Here is a 17407-nt window from a genome sequence, read left to right on the forward strand (position 1 = left end):
TCCAATATAGTCTGGGTACAGTGACTTGCGCCTATAATCCCAGCATTCTGGGAGGCCACAGTGGGTGATTGCTTGAGCTCACAGGTTTGAGACCTGCCTGAGCAAGAGTGAGACACTGTCTCTAAAAATAGCCAGGTGCTATGGCAGGCACCTGTCGTCCTAGCTACTTGGGAGGCTAAGAGAAGAGAATCGCTTGAGCCCAAGACTGTGAGGTTGCTGTGAGCTATAACACCACAGCACTCTACTGAGGGTGACCAAGTGAAACTCAGTCTCTAAAAAAAAAAGAAAAGAACATTCCAATATAAGCATGTGGAAGGAAGGTAATTCGCTAAATGCAATAATGGTTTTATTAGGGAGGTGAGACTATTGGTATTTTTCCATATATATGTGTATATTTCTTTCACAATCTCATTTCTTTACAGTTGAAACAAATAAACAAACAAACAAACAAACAAAAACAAAAAGAGGAGGAAGCAGGTAGTGCCTGTGGCTCAAAGGGGTAGGGCACTGGTCCCATATGCCAGAGGTGGCAGGTTCAAACCCAGCCCCGGCCAAAAAACCCCCCACAAAAAAACAAATAAATAAAATTAAATCAGATTAAATGAAATAAAATTGGTTTAAGAAAAAAGAAAAAGAGGAGGAAAGGACAAAAGGTAAGAGTAGGCAAAGATTCTTCCCTACTAGATTTTTTTTTGCTCACAGCAACCTCCAACTTTTGGGCTTAAACAATTCTCTTGCCTCAGCCTCCAAAGTAGCTGGGACCACAGGTGCCCGCCACAACACCAGGCTTTTGTTGTTGTTGTTGTTATTGTTGTTTGGCAGGCCCAGGCTGGATTCAAACTTACCAGTCCTGGTGTCTGTGGCTGGCACCATAGCTGCTGAGCTATAGGTGCTGAGCCCCTACTAGATTTTTTCATTTATTTTTATTTGTATATACTCATAGAATGCAAGTACATTTTGCTATCTTCATATATTGCATTGTGGTGAAGTCAGGGCCTTTAATGCGTCTATTACTTGAAAAATGCATATTGTACCTACCAAGCAACCTTGCATCCTCTTCCACAACCTCTCCACCCCACCAAGTCATTCTACTCCCTGCTTCCAAGTATACAAACTATTTAGCTCTTCCTTATAAGTGAAAATATGCAGTATTTGACTGTGTCTAAGGTGTTTCACTTAAGATAATAGCTTCAGTTCCATCCATGTTGTCGCATAAGACATTTCATTCATTTTTATCAAAGAATAATATTCCATTGTGTATATATGCCACATTTCCTTTATCCAATCCTTTATGAGACACTAAGGTTGACTTGCAATAAGCATTAGTGCGGAGATCTTTTTTTTTTGGAGACAGAGTCTCACTATGTCACCCTTGGGAGAGTGCTGTGGCATCACAGCTTACAAGCCACAGACTTAAGTGATGCTTTTGCCTCAGCTTCCCACGTAGCTGGGACTATAGACGAGGGCGGGGATCTTTTTATATATTGATTTCTTTTCTTCTGCGTATACCCAGTACTGGGATTGCTGGGTTGCATTGTAGTTCTACCTTCAGTTCTTTGAGAAATCTCTACACTATTTTCAATAAAGATTGCACAAATTTACATCCCCACCAGCGTATATAAGAGTTCCCTCCTCTCTGCATCCTTGCCAATATCTGTTACTTCTTGTCTTTTTAATAGCCATTCAGATTGGTATAAAATGACACTGCACTGTGGTTTTAATATGCACTTATTTTACGATTAGTGATATTAGACATTTTTTCATACACTTCTTGCTCATTTGTCTTCCTTTGAAAAATGTCTATTTGTGTCTTTAGCCCACTTTTTAATGGAGTTATTTGGGGTTTTCGTTGTTTTTGTTCAGTTGTTTGAGTTCCTTGGAAATTATGAATATTAGTCCCCTGTGGTTACAAATATTTTCTCCCATTTCACAGGCTGTCAGTTTACCATGTTACTTCTTTTGCTGTGCAAAAGCTTTGTAGTTATAATTAAGTCCCATTTGTCTATTTTTGTTTCTGATGGCAGGGCTTTTGAGGTCTGAGTCATAAATTCGTTGAGCAGACAAACGTCTAAAAGTGTTTTCCCTAGGTTTTTCTCCTAGTATTTTTATAGCCTCTGATGTTAAATTCAGGTCTTTAATCCATCTTAAGTTGTTTTACATGGTAAGAGATAGGGGCTCAGTTCATTCTTTTGGATATAGCAATTCAATTTTCCCAGTACTGTTCATTGAACAGAGTGTCCTTTCCCCAGTGTATGTTGTCAGCTTTGTTGAAGATTATCCGACTATATGTAGCTTTCTTTCTTCCCTACTTTAAAAAAGCAAATTCTAAACATACGCTTACTATATTCATCAAATGATCACTATACATACTTTCAGTCAAATAAAGATGTGTTAAACAATGAATCCCAATCGGTTGATTTTTGGGGTTTTTTTTTCTTTTTTTTTTTTTTTGAGATAGTGTCTCACTATGTTGCCCTCAGTAGAGTACCATGGGATCACAGCTCACAGCAACCTCCAACTCCTGGGCTTAAGCAATTCTCTTGCCTTAGACTCACTCCCAAGTAGCTGGGACTACAGGTGCCTGCCACAAAGCCTGGCTATCATTTTGTGGCAGTTGTCATTGTTGTTTAGCTGGCCCAGGCCAGGTTGGATCCTGCTACCTTTGATGCATGTGGCTGGCGCCGTAACAACTGTGCTATGGGTGCCGAGCCTTATTTCTTTCTTTTTAAGACAGGGTCTTTCTCTGGCACATGCCACTACGTTTAGGTAGTTTTTCTACTTTTTGTAGAGATGGGGGTGTCTCAGTCTTTCTCATGCTGGTCTTGAATTCCTAGCCTCAAATGATCCTCCCACCTCGGCCTCATGAAGTGCTAGGTATATAGGGGTGAGCCACCCCACCCGGGCCCAATTAGTCTTTCTTTCTTTCTTTTTTTTTTTTGGCCGGGGCTAGGTTTGAACCCGCCACCTCCGGCATATGGGACCGGCGCCCTACTCCTTGAGCCACAGGCGCCACCCTCTTTCTTTTTTTTTTTTTTTTTTTTTCTTTTTGAGACAGAGTCTCAAGCTGTTGCCCTGGATAGAGTGCCATGGCATCATAGCTCACAGCAACCTCTAACTCTTGGGCTCAAGTGCCCAATCGAGTGCCTCGGTTTTCCTATTAGTTTTTTTAGTAGAGATGGAGTCTCAAGTTTTGCTCAGCAGCCTGAGCAAACCCATGAGTTCAAGCTATTCACCTGCCTCGACCTCCCAGAGTGCTAGGATTACAGGTGTACAATGTCTATTTCAAATAGAAAGACAAGACAGCCTGCTTTCATAACTGCTAAAAATCAAAGAGGAAGTGGGTGGTCAGTGTTTTACCTGTTCTTATGAGAATATTAAATAATTCCATACTTTTTTTCAGATAAAACTGTTTAATTCTCAATTTATTCTTATAGTTGGGAATAATTCATTGTTCCGTATAGGTTTTTTTTTTTTTTTTTTTTTGAGACAGTGTCTTACTATGTTGCCCTCGGTAGAGTGCCATGGTTTCACAGCTCACAGCAACCTCAAATTCTTGGACTTAAGCAATTCTCTTGCCTCAGCCTCCCAAGTAGCTGGGACTACAGGCACCAGCCACAATGCCAGGCTATTTTTGTTGTTGTTGTTGTCACTGTTGTTTAGCAGGCCTGGGCCGGTTTGAATGTGCCAGCCCAGGTGCATGTGGACGGTGCCCTAACCACTAAGCCCGGGCACCAAGCCAGGGTTTGTTTTTCTTTTTTTTTTTTTTTTTTTTTTTTTTTTTTTGTAGAGACAGAGTCTCACTGTACCGCCCTCGGGTAGAGTGCCGTGGCGTCACACGGCTCACAGCAACCTCTAACTCCTGGGCTTCCGCGATTCTCTTGCCTCAGCCTCCCTAGTAGCTGGGACTACAGGCGCCCGCCACAACGCCCGGCTATTTTTTTTTGTTGTTGCAGTTTGACCGGGGCTGGGTTTGAACCCGCCACCCTCGGCATGTGGGGCCGGCGCCCTACTCGCTGAGCCACAGGCGCCGCCCGGTTTGTTTTTCTTTTAAAGATAGAGTCTCATTTTGTTGCCCTGGAGAGCACCACGGTATAGTGTCTCATAGCAACCTCAAACTCTTGGGCTCAAGCGATCCTCTTGCCTCAGCCTCCTAAGTAGCTTGGGACTACAGGCACCTGCCACAATACCTGGCTTGTTTTTTTAGAGACAGGGTCTCGCTCTTGCTCAGACTGGTATTGAACTCCTAAGCTTCAACAATCTACCCACTTTGGCCACTCAGAGTGCTAGGATTACAGGCTTGAGGCACCACACCCAGCCCCATATAGGTTTTTTTGTTTTTTGAGACAGACCCTCAAAGCTGTTGCCCTGGGTAGAGTGCTGTGGCATCACAGCTCACAGCAACCTCCAGCTCCTGAGCTTAGGTGATTCTCTTGCCTCAGCCTCCCAAGTAGCTGGGACTACAGGCACCTGCCACAACACCTGGCTATTTTTTGGTTGTAGCTGTCTATGTTTGGCAGGCCCAGGTTGGATTCAAACCCACCAGCTCTGGTGTATGTGGCTGGCACTTTAGACGCTTGAGCTGCAGGCGCCGAGACCCCATATAAGTTTTTGTTTTTTTTTTTGAGACAGAGCCTCAAGCTGTTGCCCTGGGTAGAGTGCCATGGCATCACAGCTCACAACAATCTCCAACTGCTGGGCTCAAGCTAGTCTCTGTTTCCACCTCCCAAGTAGCTGGGACTACAGGTGTCTGCCTATTTTTTTTTTTTTGGTTGCAGCCATCTTTGTTGTTTGGCAGGCCCAGGCTGGATTCGAACCCGCCAGCTCAGGTATATGAGGCTGGCGCACTAGCCGCTTGAGCCACAGGCGCCGAGCCCCCCATATAAGTTTAATTAAAATTTTTCATTTCTTGATTCTGTTACATATAAAATTACACATGCAAAAAACATGTAAAAAGACATGTTTTGAGCACATTATGTGAGATGAAGGTCTATAGTAAAAGTTAACCTTTTACATAATTTTTGAGATTATCTCGAACCCTAGTAAAGTGTTATATTTCTTCAATCATTCTAAATTTCATAAAGAATGCCATTTTTCTATTTTTTTTTTTTTTTTCCTTTTAAGACAGAGCCTCAAGCTGTTGCACTGGGTAGAGTACTATGGCATCACAGCTCATAGGAACCTCCAACTCCTGGGCTCGAGCAATTCTCTTGCCTCAAGCTGGGACTACAGGTGCCCGCCACAATGCTTGGCTATTTTTTGGTTCTGGTTGTTACTGTTCTTTGGCAGGCCCAGGCTGGATTCGAACCCACCAGCTCTGGTGTATGTGGCTGGTGGCCTTAGCCACTTGAGCTATAGGCGCCATGCCAATTTTTCTATGTTTATTATATTTAAATTATATGCATTGTGTTTTCCTTTTATTTTTAATTATATAGGTAATATATACGAATTATAAAAAGTTTTTGCAATGTGTAAAACACACAAGTATAATCTTATTATAATTTCTTTCCCAAAGGAGCTACTTTGGCATTTTAGTATTGTGCTAAATAGTTATATGATCTATGAATAATTTTTAAAAAAATTCGTCCATTAGATTTTCAGGCCTTAGCATAATTTTCAATTGCTTAAAAAGTTACTTGATTTTATTTATCTTTTATTTACTTGTCTGTAAGCAGATATACCTTTTTAAAAATATAGTTAATTCCTCAACTTGTATGTCCTTCAAAAGCATCAACTGTCTCAAGACAATGGATATTGCCTATTGTACCAAACATCTTACAAATTCAGCTTCTGGAACATAAAATGGTGGGCCTGCATGTTTACTTGGACCATAAGAAAAAACAGCCACAGGTGATGAAACTTTTTTTTTTTTAGTGACAGAGTCTCACTTTATTGCCCTTGGTAGAGTGCCGTGACATCACAGCTCACAGCAACCTCCAGCTCCTGGGCTTAGGTGAGTCTTTTGCCTCAGTCTCCCGAGTAGCTGGGACTACAGGTGCCTGCCACAATGTCTGGCTATTTTTTGTTGCAATTTGGCTGGGCCTAGATTTGAACCCACCACCCTGGGTATATGGGGCCAGCGCCTTACTCAATGAGCTACAGGTGCCACCCGGTAATGAAACCTTTTTCTCAGCAAGGACATTACGTTTGCATAGCATTCACAATCACCTGGATTAATGGCTGCTAATGCTCCTCTACCCCAAATCCTATCAAATTCACTAATATTTGTTCTAGGAAGATCAAAAATGTAACAATACAATGAAATGGTCCCTGAAGAACTCTTAAAATATTTCGGCTCTAGGAATTTCTGTGATTGGTTCTTCTGAGTAAGAGAGATTCTGCTTTGCAAAAAATTCTCACACCCCAAGTTCACAAATTTCCACACCAAATACACTGTGTCCTAGGTCTGCAAACTATTTCATCTAACCTGCTTTTCCACAAAAAGGAAAAAACTACCCTCTTTCCGCTCTCACCTTAAAGAAAGTATCCACCTTTAAGAAAAGTATCCGAATGCTTCTTTAATAACCTGCATTATTTCTATCTCAAAGTCAGTTTCTGATAGAGGATTTCTTGGTTATATACCAAACACTTCTTATAGATGTCCTTATTCTTTCTTTCTTTCTTTTTTTTTTTTGAGACAGAGCCTCAAGCTGTCACCCTGGGTAGAGTGCCATGGCATCACCGCTCACGGCAACCTCCAACTCCTGGGCTTAAGCGATTCTCTTGCCTCAAGTCTCCCAAGTAGCTGGGACTACAGGCGCCTGCCACAACGCTTGGCTATTTTTTGGTTGCAGCCATCATTGTTGTTTGGTGGCCAGGGCTGGATTCGAACCCGCCAGCTCAGGTGTATGTGGCTGGCGCCTTAGGTGCTTGAGCCACAGGCGCTGAGCCAGATGCCCTTATTCTTAATGAAATGCAGTTCTGGGGTTCACCCACTTGTCTTGCCATTCTTTCAGTGTTAGTACTTGATTTTTCTGTACCTCAGTATCAGGGTACTCTTTAATGACAAGTAAAGTTTTTGTAGTATCTTCATTTTCGTATGTCTCCAAGGCCTTGTTCACAGCAGGCTGCCTACCCAAATATTTCTATTCTTTTCCTTGTTACAGACCTGATGAGAATGACAGCTCTTAGAATCATATAATAATTCTCAAAGATACTGTAATCCCATACCTGAGTAAAAGATATCATGAAGTGACACAAAAACTACAAAGGGAGGACTAATGCCAAGTCATCTAGAAAATATGGATTCAAGGGAAAGCGGAGCCTTAGAGACCCTCTTAAGAATGTACAATTCAAAGCACTGATGTCTATGAGGTATAAGTGCCTGAGTAGATTGTTAACCTCACTTTGTAATTTCTAAGAAAAAAATTGTTCTATTTCATATATTAATACATTACTAAGTTAATGAATGACTTTATAGATAAACTAAACTTTTATAACAAAGTTACCTTGCCAGCATCACTTCCATGGGGGTAATGAGATCCTGGAGAATGTACAGGAGACCCAGTTGGAGATGCAGGAAGAATATTAATGATATCAGGGTCAAGATCATCTCCTGTATCTAACAAATCAAAGATAACCATTCCATCTGGTCCATCTAAACCAGGAGAAAGAAAAGGAATTAAATAATCCATTTTCTATACCCTATGGTCATTTACCAAAAAAGTGAAATGAATAAATTTTAAGGAAAATGTAAGGTTAATTTAACCAGCATTTACTTAGTGTCTACCATGCGCCAAATCTTGTGCTAAAGGCCATATAAATAATCATGCATCAACAAGTATGTGGTAGTCTAAATAATGCCCCCCCAGATGTCCACATCCTAATTGCAGGAATCTATGAATATGTTACCATAAAGGACTTTGCAGATATGATCAAGCTAAGGATCCTGAGATGGAGAGATTATTCTGGATTATCCGGGTGGTTCCAATGTAATCACAGGGGTCCTAATAAGAGGGAGGCAGTAGGGTTAGAGTTAGTGAAGGGGATGTTAATGATACTACACTGTGGCCATGAGCCAAAGAATGCAGGTGGCCTCTAGAAGGCAAGAAAACAAATTTTCCCTCAGAGCCTTCAGAACAAATCAACCTTGCTGACACTTTGACTTTAGCCCAGGGAGACTCATTTTGGACTTCTGACCTCCAGAACTGTAAGATAGTAAACACATGTTGTTTTAAGCCACTAAATGTTAACAGGGGTGTCCAACCTTTTTATTTCTCAGCTACACACAGGAAAAATAAGAGTTGTCTTGGGCCACACATAAAATACACAAACACTATGAAAGCCGATTAGCAATAAAAAGGTCTGTGTACATTTTTTGTGATATCCAACACCACAGATAAACCAGCATGTGGCCCATAGGCTACAGGTTGGACACTCCTGGTGTAATACTTTGCTACAGCAATAGAAAACACAAAGCAGGGCAGTGCCGGTGGCTCAGTGGGTAGGGCACTGGCCCCATAAACCAAGCGTGGCAGGTTCAAACCCGGCCCTGACCAAACTACAACAAAAAATAGCTGGGTGTTTTGGTGGGCGCCTATACTCCCAGCCACTCGGGAGGCTGAGGCAAGAAAATCGCCTAAGCCCAGGAGTTGGAAGTTGCTGTGAGCTGTGTGATGCCACGACACTCTACTGACGGCGATAAAGTGAGACTCTCTTAAAAAAAAAAAAGAAAGAAGAAAGAAAAGAAAACTAACACAAAGCAAACACAGTATCAGTATGTAGGAAATAAAAATGTGTTTTAAATGGGACTATAGGAGTCCCCCTTCCCATCAACAGAGAATATGCTCCAAGACACTCTGCTCCCAGTAGATGCCTCCTAAAACTCTACATAGTGCCAAATTCCATAAATCCTATATGTATTTTCCTAATCATAAATACCTGTAACAAAGTTTAATTTATAAGTTACACAGAGAGATTAATAACAATAATAAAATAGAACATATACAACAAGGTACTATAATAAAAGCTGTATGAATGTGGTCTCTCTCTTTTACTTTCTTAAAATATCTTATTCTACTGAACCATGACTAACTGAAAGCACAGAAAGCAAAACCACAAATAAGGGAGGATTACTGTATTCATGATTAATACTCTATCCTTTGTTTATTAAATAGTCAAATTATATAACACACTAAAAGAAGGGAGAGAAATACCCAGACTTGTGATTTTAGAGATGTGACATTTTTTAAGGTAGCTCAGAGTAACAACAGATTATTTATTTTCTCTGCTACTAAAGAGATCTATAAGTTCACCTAGAAAAGTACTCTTTCCCCTAAAAAAAGAAAAGTTATGCATAGTACCCCCTACTCTGACAGTTTATATTATTATTTTGGTGAATCAGGATTTTATTTTATTTATTTAATTTTTTAAAATTTAATTTTTTAAATTTTTTTTTTTTTTTTTTGTAGAGACATAGTCTCACTTTATGGCCCTTGGTAGAGTGCCGTGGCATCACACAGCTCACAGCAACCTCCAGCTCCTGGGCTTAAGCGATTCTCTTGCCTCAGCCTCCCGAGCAGCTGGGACTACAGGTGCCCGCCACAGCACCCGGCTATTTTTTTGTTGCAGTTTGGCCGGGGCTGGGTTTGAACCTGCCACCCTCGGCATATGGGGCCGGCACCCTACTCACTGAGCCACAGGCGCCGCCCTTTTAAATATTTTTATTTAATTTTGTTTTATTTTATTTTTTAGAGATAGGGTCTTCTCTGTTACCCAGGCTGGAATACAGTGGTAGATCATAATTCACCACAGCCTCAAACTCTTGGCTTGAAGAGATCCTTCTGCTTCAGCCTCCTAAGTAGTTGGGACTACAAATGTGGACCACTGCACCAGGCTTATTTTTTTTTCTGTAGAGACAGAGTCTTGCTATGTTGCCCAGGTTGGTCTCAAACTCCTGGCCTCAAGCAATCTTTAGCCTCCTGAAGGGCTGGTATGAGCCACCAAGCCTGTCACAAACTGAGATATAAAAAGATATAAAATGTGCTTATATACAGGTATTTCAAAAGCATAAGCATAAACCTGTACAAATGTTTTATGAACAACTATTACCTTTTAAAATAAGTAAAGATTTGGAGAGTGGCTCATGCCTGTTGTAATCTTAGGAGAATTGCTTGAGGATAAGAGTTTGAGACTAGCCTAAGCAGGAACAAGACCGCCCCCCAAATTCCATAAAAAATAGAAAAATTAGCTGGGCATGGTGGTACACATCTGTCTTTAGTCTCAGCTACTTGGGAGGCTGAGGCAGGAGGATCACTTGAGCTCAGGACTTTTGATGTTGCAGTAAACTATAATGATGCCACTACACTCTAGCCCAAGTGACAGACTGAGACACCATCTAAAAAAAAATAATATAAAAACAAAAATAAAAATGTAAAGATTATAATTCATAGCACCAGTTCTGAGATAAATAAAGTAGAAAAGTGGGTGCATTATTTTCCAGTTGCGGCTTTAACAAATTTTATAAACTGCTGACTTAAAACAACACGCATTTATTCTCTTACAGTTCTGGAGGCCAGAAGTCTAAGATTAGTTTCATTGTGCTGAAGTCAAGTTGTTGGCAAGGTTGCACACCTCTAAAGGATCTAAAGGAGTATCTGTTTCCTTGTCTTTTCCAGCATTGAGCACTGTATTCTTTGGCTCATGGCATTTTCCTCCATCTTCAAAGTCAGTGGCATAGCATCTTCTGAATTTACTTTCGTCTGATGCCACCACACGATCTTCTCCTATTCCTTATAAAGTCAAACCTCCCTCCCCCTCCCTCTTATAAGGATACTTGTTGTTATTGTTTAGGACCCATCAGCATAATCTAAAATAATCTCTTCATCTCAAAATCCTTAACTTAATCACATCTGTAAAGTCCACTTTCCGTAAGGTAACATTCACAGGTTTCAGACATAGGACATGAATATGTTTTGGGAGCCATTATTCAGCCTACCAAAATCGTCAATACTTAAAAATCTTTTAGGAACAATTCACCTACCATTGTTGGGATTAAAAGCTAAATCCAAATTTTCAGTGGTATAAGTAGCTGAAGCTACTTGCACAGAAGCAGAAGTAGGGAACACAAGTATATGAGTACATGATGTATCCTGTGGGGTATTTAACTGAGACGTCTGCATGTTTAGAGTAGTGCTTCTTCCAAATACAGAACCAGTTGACACAGAATCTGAATAGAGAATGAAAGGCATTTTCTTTTAAAAATGAAGAATAATTTTTATATGATACTCAAAAACTTAAATGTATTAAGAATTAAATCTGATATAAATTAAAGATAGCTAACCTGGCATAATAACAAAAGAGCCTTGAGGTTCCATAGCTACTAAGCAAGCACTCAAAATGCTGGGGGAGTCTGCAGCAGAGATACCACACATTCTACACATGTCTTTGAGCCTTTTACTTAGAGACTGCAAGTTTCGACGACTCAGCAAACAGCTCCAATCTGTGGGCATCAATAAAAATACATACGCATATATATTCAAAGTAACAGTATTGTTAATACATTATAGAACCAAAGTTAAAATGTGAAAGAAATAGTACATGATTTTTAAATTAGTATATTCCTCAAACAAAAGCCATTCTCAAGCCAAAAGTCTTATTGTTGATGCTACTCAATATCCTTTATCCCCCTAACTTTAGTGTACACTACATTCAATAAGTATTTGTTGAACAGAGGACAAATTGAACAAGCTGAAAGTAGAAAAAAACTGAAGACAACAAATAACTGTGGTAATGACACTGACATTAAAATTAAAAAATAGTAAAATGTCATTTTAAATTTTGAATTAAGCCATTTATCACCTAGACTATGTGGTTCCTCTTTAAAAACAAAACAAAAATTTTATTTTCTGCTTTTTTTTTTTTGAGACAGAGTCTCACTTTGTCGCCCTTGGTAGAGTGCCATGGTATCACAGCTCGCAGCAACCTTCAACTCCTGGGCTTACGTGATTCTCTTGCCTCAGCCTCCCAAGTAGCTGGGACTAGAGGCGCCAGCCACAATGCCTGGCTATTTTTTGGTTGCAGTTGTTATTGTTGTTTAGCAGGCCTGGGCCGGGCTCAAACCCACCAGCCTCAGTGTTATGTGGTCGGTGCCCCACTCAGTGAGCTATGGGTGCTGAGCTGATTTTCTGCTTTTTATTCAGCATATACCTAGATGTGGTCTGAATAGCTTATGAATTAAAGCAAAAATATAAATAATAAAAGCATAATTTTACCTTTCAATTCTCCATGACCAATTCTTCCTAGACGACCAATTACAACTCTCCACGGTAATGAACTCATTTGTACAAGTCCTAAGCACCATTCCCAAAGTTTCTGTAGACCAAATCTTCTAGCAGAACCTTTTTTCCGACGAGCCCTATTATATGGAAGAGACAGTCATAAACATTTCTAATATTTATATGACATTTTAAGAGAGCTCAAATTTGGGAAAAACCGGTCACTTAATTTTAATGCTTTACACTTCACACAAGTCCTCAAAAAAATATCCGTAAAATCATAGGCTTTGTAGCAAGTTTATGTTTTCTCAACATATAGTATAATATAATAAAAAAATTTAAGTATATATTATAAGTGTCCACAAACCACTTCAATTCATTAGAAACAATGCTCTATACTAGCAAACTTTTTGGGAGAAACAGAGTTTCACACTATTCCCCAAGCAAGAGTATCAGGGGATCAGCCTAGCTCATAGCAACTCCAAACTCCTTGGTTTCAGCGTTCTTCCTGCTTCAGCCTCCTGAGTAGCTGGACAATAGGCACCTACCACAACACTCAGCTAGTTTTTCTGTTTTTAATAGACATGGGTCTTCTCTTACTCAGCTGGTCTCAAACTCTTGAGTTCAAGCAATCCTCCAGCCTCAGGCTCCTAGAGTGATCAGACTATAGGCAGGAGTCAATGCAAATTTTCTTTTTAAAGAGCTAATATTTTAAGTTTTATAGGTCAATAAGATTCTGTTTCAGTGATTTAACTTTGCTGCTACAGCACAAAAGCAGCCACAGATGATACCTAACCAAACAGGAGTCACCATATTTGGCCCATGGGTTGTAGTAGGCCAATCCCCGCTCTATATGTAGGTTGAAGAATGCCCAACAAACACCACACTTCTAGGACCAGACAATACTGTTTTGTGTTTTCTGCATATGTGTCCTTTATTAGGCAAGTTTGTTACACAATTACCACGCAGCTGAGCAACAGTAGCTACCACGAGAGTACCAAAGCACTGTGCCTTATTAATTTATATACAATATTTCACTTCATCCCAACAATGCTATGAGATAAATAAAACCATCCTCTAGATTTCACAGATAAGTAAGCTGTAGCTCAGTTGGCTAATCTTATTTTGTTAAGATTACATGACCAGTAAGTGGCAGGCCTGAGAATTTGAACTCAGATCTCTGACTCCATCATTGTACCTTTTAACCATTAACTCACTTCTACTTTATTAAGATAGTAAAATGGCGCGGTGGCTCACGCCTGTAATCCCAGCACTGTGGGTGGCTGAGGAGGGAGAATCGCTTGAGCTCAGGAGTTCGTGACTCGCCTGAGTGACAGTGAGACCCCAGCTCATGAAAAAAATGGAAAAACCCAGCTGGGCGCCGCGGAGAGCGCCTGTAATCCCAGCGGCTTCCGGAGGCTGAGGCAGCGGGGTGCCTGCAGCCCGAGTCTGAGGTTGCAGTGAGCTACCACACCCACTGCACTCTGCTCAGGGGCATAGGGTGGGACCCTGTCTCAACAATAACAAAAAAGATAGTAAAATGGCAATACTATCTTTTTCTACTCTCTTCCTCATCGTTCACAGATAAGCAAGCATATTCTTTCCAAAGCTCAATTAGCACAAATACCATATAAAAAAATCAAAACTGTGTCAAAGATGTAGGGTAGGAAGCACTGTTCTAAGATTTTTTAAATACAGTCAATAAATATTTATAAATAATAATACAAAATTAATGTTTCTACATTGTTTCTCTAGCAACACTACTCAATCATTATTTCTGCATATAACCTATTTTCTAAACTTAAAGTAACAGAACTTTTTTTTTTCTTTTTTAGAGACAGAGTCTCATTTTATCGCCCTCAGTAGAGTGCTGTGACGTCACAGTTCACAGCAACCTCCAACTCCTGGGCTTAGGCAATTCTCCTGCCTCCGCCTTGTGAACTATAGGTGCCCACAACGCCTGGCTATTTTTTGTTGCAATTTGGCGGGGGCCGGGTTCAAACCCACCACCTTGGTTTATAGGACCAGCACCCTACCCACTGAGTCATAGGCGCCGCCCAGAACTTTTACATAAGAAGAAAATAAAGGATATAACCCAGATCTTACAACTGAATACCACTGCATGGATTTTATTTTCAGATTCTCTTAAGCAGTGTTCATTCACCTTGAAACATGTTAAAAGTTAAGATTTATTAAGCGGTAACTCAATAGGAAGCTAACCTGTTGTGTCCTACCTGCTATATCCTTTAAAAGTAACTTGCTATGATACATACTGCCAAGGAGAATTATAAGAAGGCCATCATTTTCAGAAGACACCTTAGCATTTAAATGGTAAAAATTGCAGTCAACTATTTTATTTCTTTTTATTTATTTTTGAGACAGAGTCTCACTTTATGGCCCCTGGTAGAGTGCCATTGTGTCATAGCTCACAGCAACCTCAGACTTGTGGGCTCAAGCAATTCTCTTGTCTTAATCTCCTGAGTACTTGGGATTACAGGCGCCCGCCACAATGCCTGGCTATTTTTAGAGATGGGGGTCTTGCTCTACCTGGTCTCAAACTTGTGAGCACTGGCAATCCATCCGCCCCAGTCTCCCAGAGGGCTGGGATTACATGAGTGAGCCACCGTGCCCAGCCCTCAGTGAACTATTTTAGTAAAGTAAATGAACTCAGTTAATTAGGGTCTATGACTTGGATGGTACATGAGGAAAGTTTAAATGTTCTATAGATGCTTTAGTAGATTGCTTAATTGCAGATGGGCCTTCTCATTCCATGTTTCAAAAATTTTCAGCTAAAATCACTGCCTCAACCTTTGTAACACAGAACTGCGGGATCTTAATCTTTTATTCTCATGTAAAAGAAATTAAAATTATTTTTAATTATCTTAATTATATAATTACTCTTCTGGGATGCCAACATCAGAGGATTGTTTGAGCTCACAAGTTCGAGACCAGCCTGAGCAAGAGCAAGACCCTGTCTCTATTAAAAAGAGAAAAACTGAAGCAAGAGGATCACTTGAGCCCAAGAATTAGAGGAGGTTGCTATGAGCTATGATGACACCATGGCACTCTACCCAGGGCAACAGCTTGAGATTCTCTCACAAAAAAATAAAAAATAAAATTATTCACTACAGAAGACACCCACAATCCAAGTCTTAATATTTTAATGTATACAAACCTTCCAAATGGCTTTCTAGTCATTAAAAAATGATACATAATGTGTGCATATCTATGAATTTTTAAAAATGAGATGATATGATACACTTAAGGAAATATAAGTACCTATTTGGAACATTGATGTTAATGATACAAGTTTCTAAAAGTTCTCCATACAGATCTGTACAAGATGCAAGAATCCACCTTTGATCATGTGATAAACAGTAGCCCACAAAAAGAACATTGTATTTCTGTCCAGCTTCTCCAAATGTTTCTCCTAGCTCTGTCTGTTTGTCCTTCACTGGAGCCAGAATAAAAGGAGGTGTATAAAGCCGAATACACTCTGGTCTCTGTAAAATAAAAAATTACGGTACTATACAATCTTAGAAAAATGTTTTATAGAAAATTATCTACTCATTCATAAAATAATTGAAAATGAGAGGTAAACAAAGAATTTCACTTAGTTTTGCATAAAATCATAAAATGTATAGTCATTCAATAACTTTGGTCAGGAAAAATATACTTACATCAGGACTCTTAAGAGCAGTTTCCAAGGCTAAACCTGGACCAAACCCAGTCAATGTTTTCACATTGGTTGAGGTTGGAAGTGGTCTCCGACACTGGGTAAAGGCCGAAAAAGCCAGGGATTTTAAATGTTGAGTATAGATTTGTCTATCTTCATGCTTCACAGGTTGCAACAAGTACTGACAAGGAATAATCTAAGAAATAGAGGCAAATATTACAAATGTTAACCTTCCAAAACAGAATAAAAGCAACTGTGGGTCTAAAACTCTAAAACCAGTTTACGGGAAAATCTAAACAAAACTTAATTTACATAATAATTTAAAGAATTATGTTTCCCTATCTATTAGATAGCTTTTTAGTAGTAAATTTTAACCAATGGATCCTGAATAAAGGACTATTTAAAAATCTTTAAAATTTTCTACACAGCAATTATACTAATATTACCATTAACTAGTCCTATTATAGTATATAGAATAAGGAATTCAAATTTTCTTCAAACAAATTGTGACTAATTTCTTTCTACAGGAAAAATATTTCATGTGTGTAATGCAATCTTTTTATTTCCTATTACTGCTGTGGTATGGTATAACTTTAACATTTACCTATAATAGGCTCTCTTTTAAAAAAACCCCTCTTAATATTTCATTATAATGTCACTTAAAGTAAAATCAATATAACAAAATTTGGCTTTTAGATAACCAATTTGAATACAGGAAAGTAATATCTCAAACTTCTGACAACAAACTGCTAAATATATAAGTAATTCATAACATTTATCACTCTTACCTGGACAGAAACAGTACTCTTGATATGTGGGGGAAGAGTCTGGACCATTTCTAGAAAGCATCGAAGTAGCCCCAAAGTCCATATATTAGAAGAGTTAGTGCTTTCATCTTTATTTTCATATGTAAAGGGATCAATTATATAAACAACAATTGCAGGTGGATAGGTTATGGCATGTGAATCACCATCTGTGGGGATTCCTACTTTATCCCAGTCCATCGTGCTAAAATTTGAGGTAGAAATAAGAAAAAAAGTTGTACTTGAGGTAGCATCAAAGCAGGTTTTTTTTTTTTTTTTTTTTATTTGCAGTTTTTTGACCAGGGCTGGGTTTGAACCCACCACCTCTGGCATATGGGGCTGGCGCTCTACTCCTATGAGCCACAGGCACCGCCCAAAGCAGGTTTTTAATAACCTTTTCTCCCCTCTTTTAGTTGGGAGATGTCAGAGAAATTCTCTGAAAATGGAGGGCATTTCCTTTTTCCCAAAGTGACCCATAAACATGTACATGTAATTTCAGTGTACAAAGACCCCTGCATTAATAGATCGGCCTTTAAAAGAAAAAAAGAACCAGGCATGGTGGCTCACGCCTGTAATCCTAACACTCTGGGAGGCCAAGGCGGGTGGATTGCTTGAGCTCAGGATTTCCAGACCAGTCTGAGCAAGAGTAAGACTAAAAAAAATAGAAAAACTAGCTGGGCTTTGTGTTAGACACGTGTAGTCTCACCTACTGGGGA

General features: G+C 39.6%; 1 protein-coding gene across 3 annotated transcripts in view; it reads right to left on the bottom strand.

Annotated features, from left to right (window-relative positions):
* MED13 (mediator complex subunit 13) overlaps nucleotides 1-17407 on the bottom strand; it is a 122540-nt gene that overhangs the window by 10968 nt on the left and 94165 nt on the right. For all 3 annotated transcript variants that reach the window (XM_053568298.1, XM_053568299.1, XM_053568300.1), the window contains 7 exons: nucleotides 16677-16896; nucleotides 15893-16084; nucleotides 15492-15715; nucleotides 12210-12352; nucleotides 11279-11437; nucleotides 10979-11164; nucleotides 7446-7594 (listed from right to left, as the gene is read on the bottom strand). In XM_053568298.1, the coding sequence (XP_053424273.1) occupies nucleotides 7446-7594; nucleotides 10979-11164; nucleotides 11279-11437; nucleotides 12210-12352; nucleotides 15492-15715; nucleotides 15893-16084; nucleotides 16677-16896 (1273 nt within the window). The remainder of the gene's footprint in view (nucleotides 1-7445; nucleotides 7595-10978; nucleotides 11165-11278; nucleotides 11438-12209; nucleotides 12353-15491; nucleotides 15716-15892; nucleotides 16085-16676; nucleotides 16897-17407) is intronic.

The sequence above is a fragment of the Nycticebus coucang genome, chromosome 18 (assembly GCF_027406575.1).
Source record: "Nycticebus coucang isolate mNycCou1 chromosome 18, mNycCou1.pri, whole genome shotgun sequence".
NCBI lineage: Eukaryota > Metazoa > Chordata > Mammalia > Primates > Lorisidae > Nycticebus > Nycticebus coucang.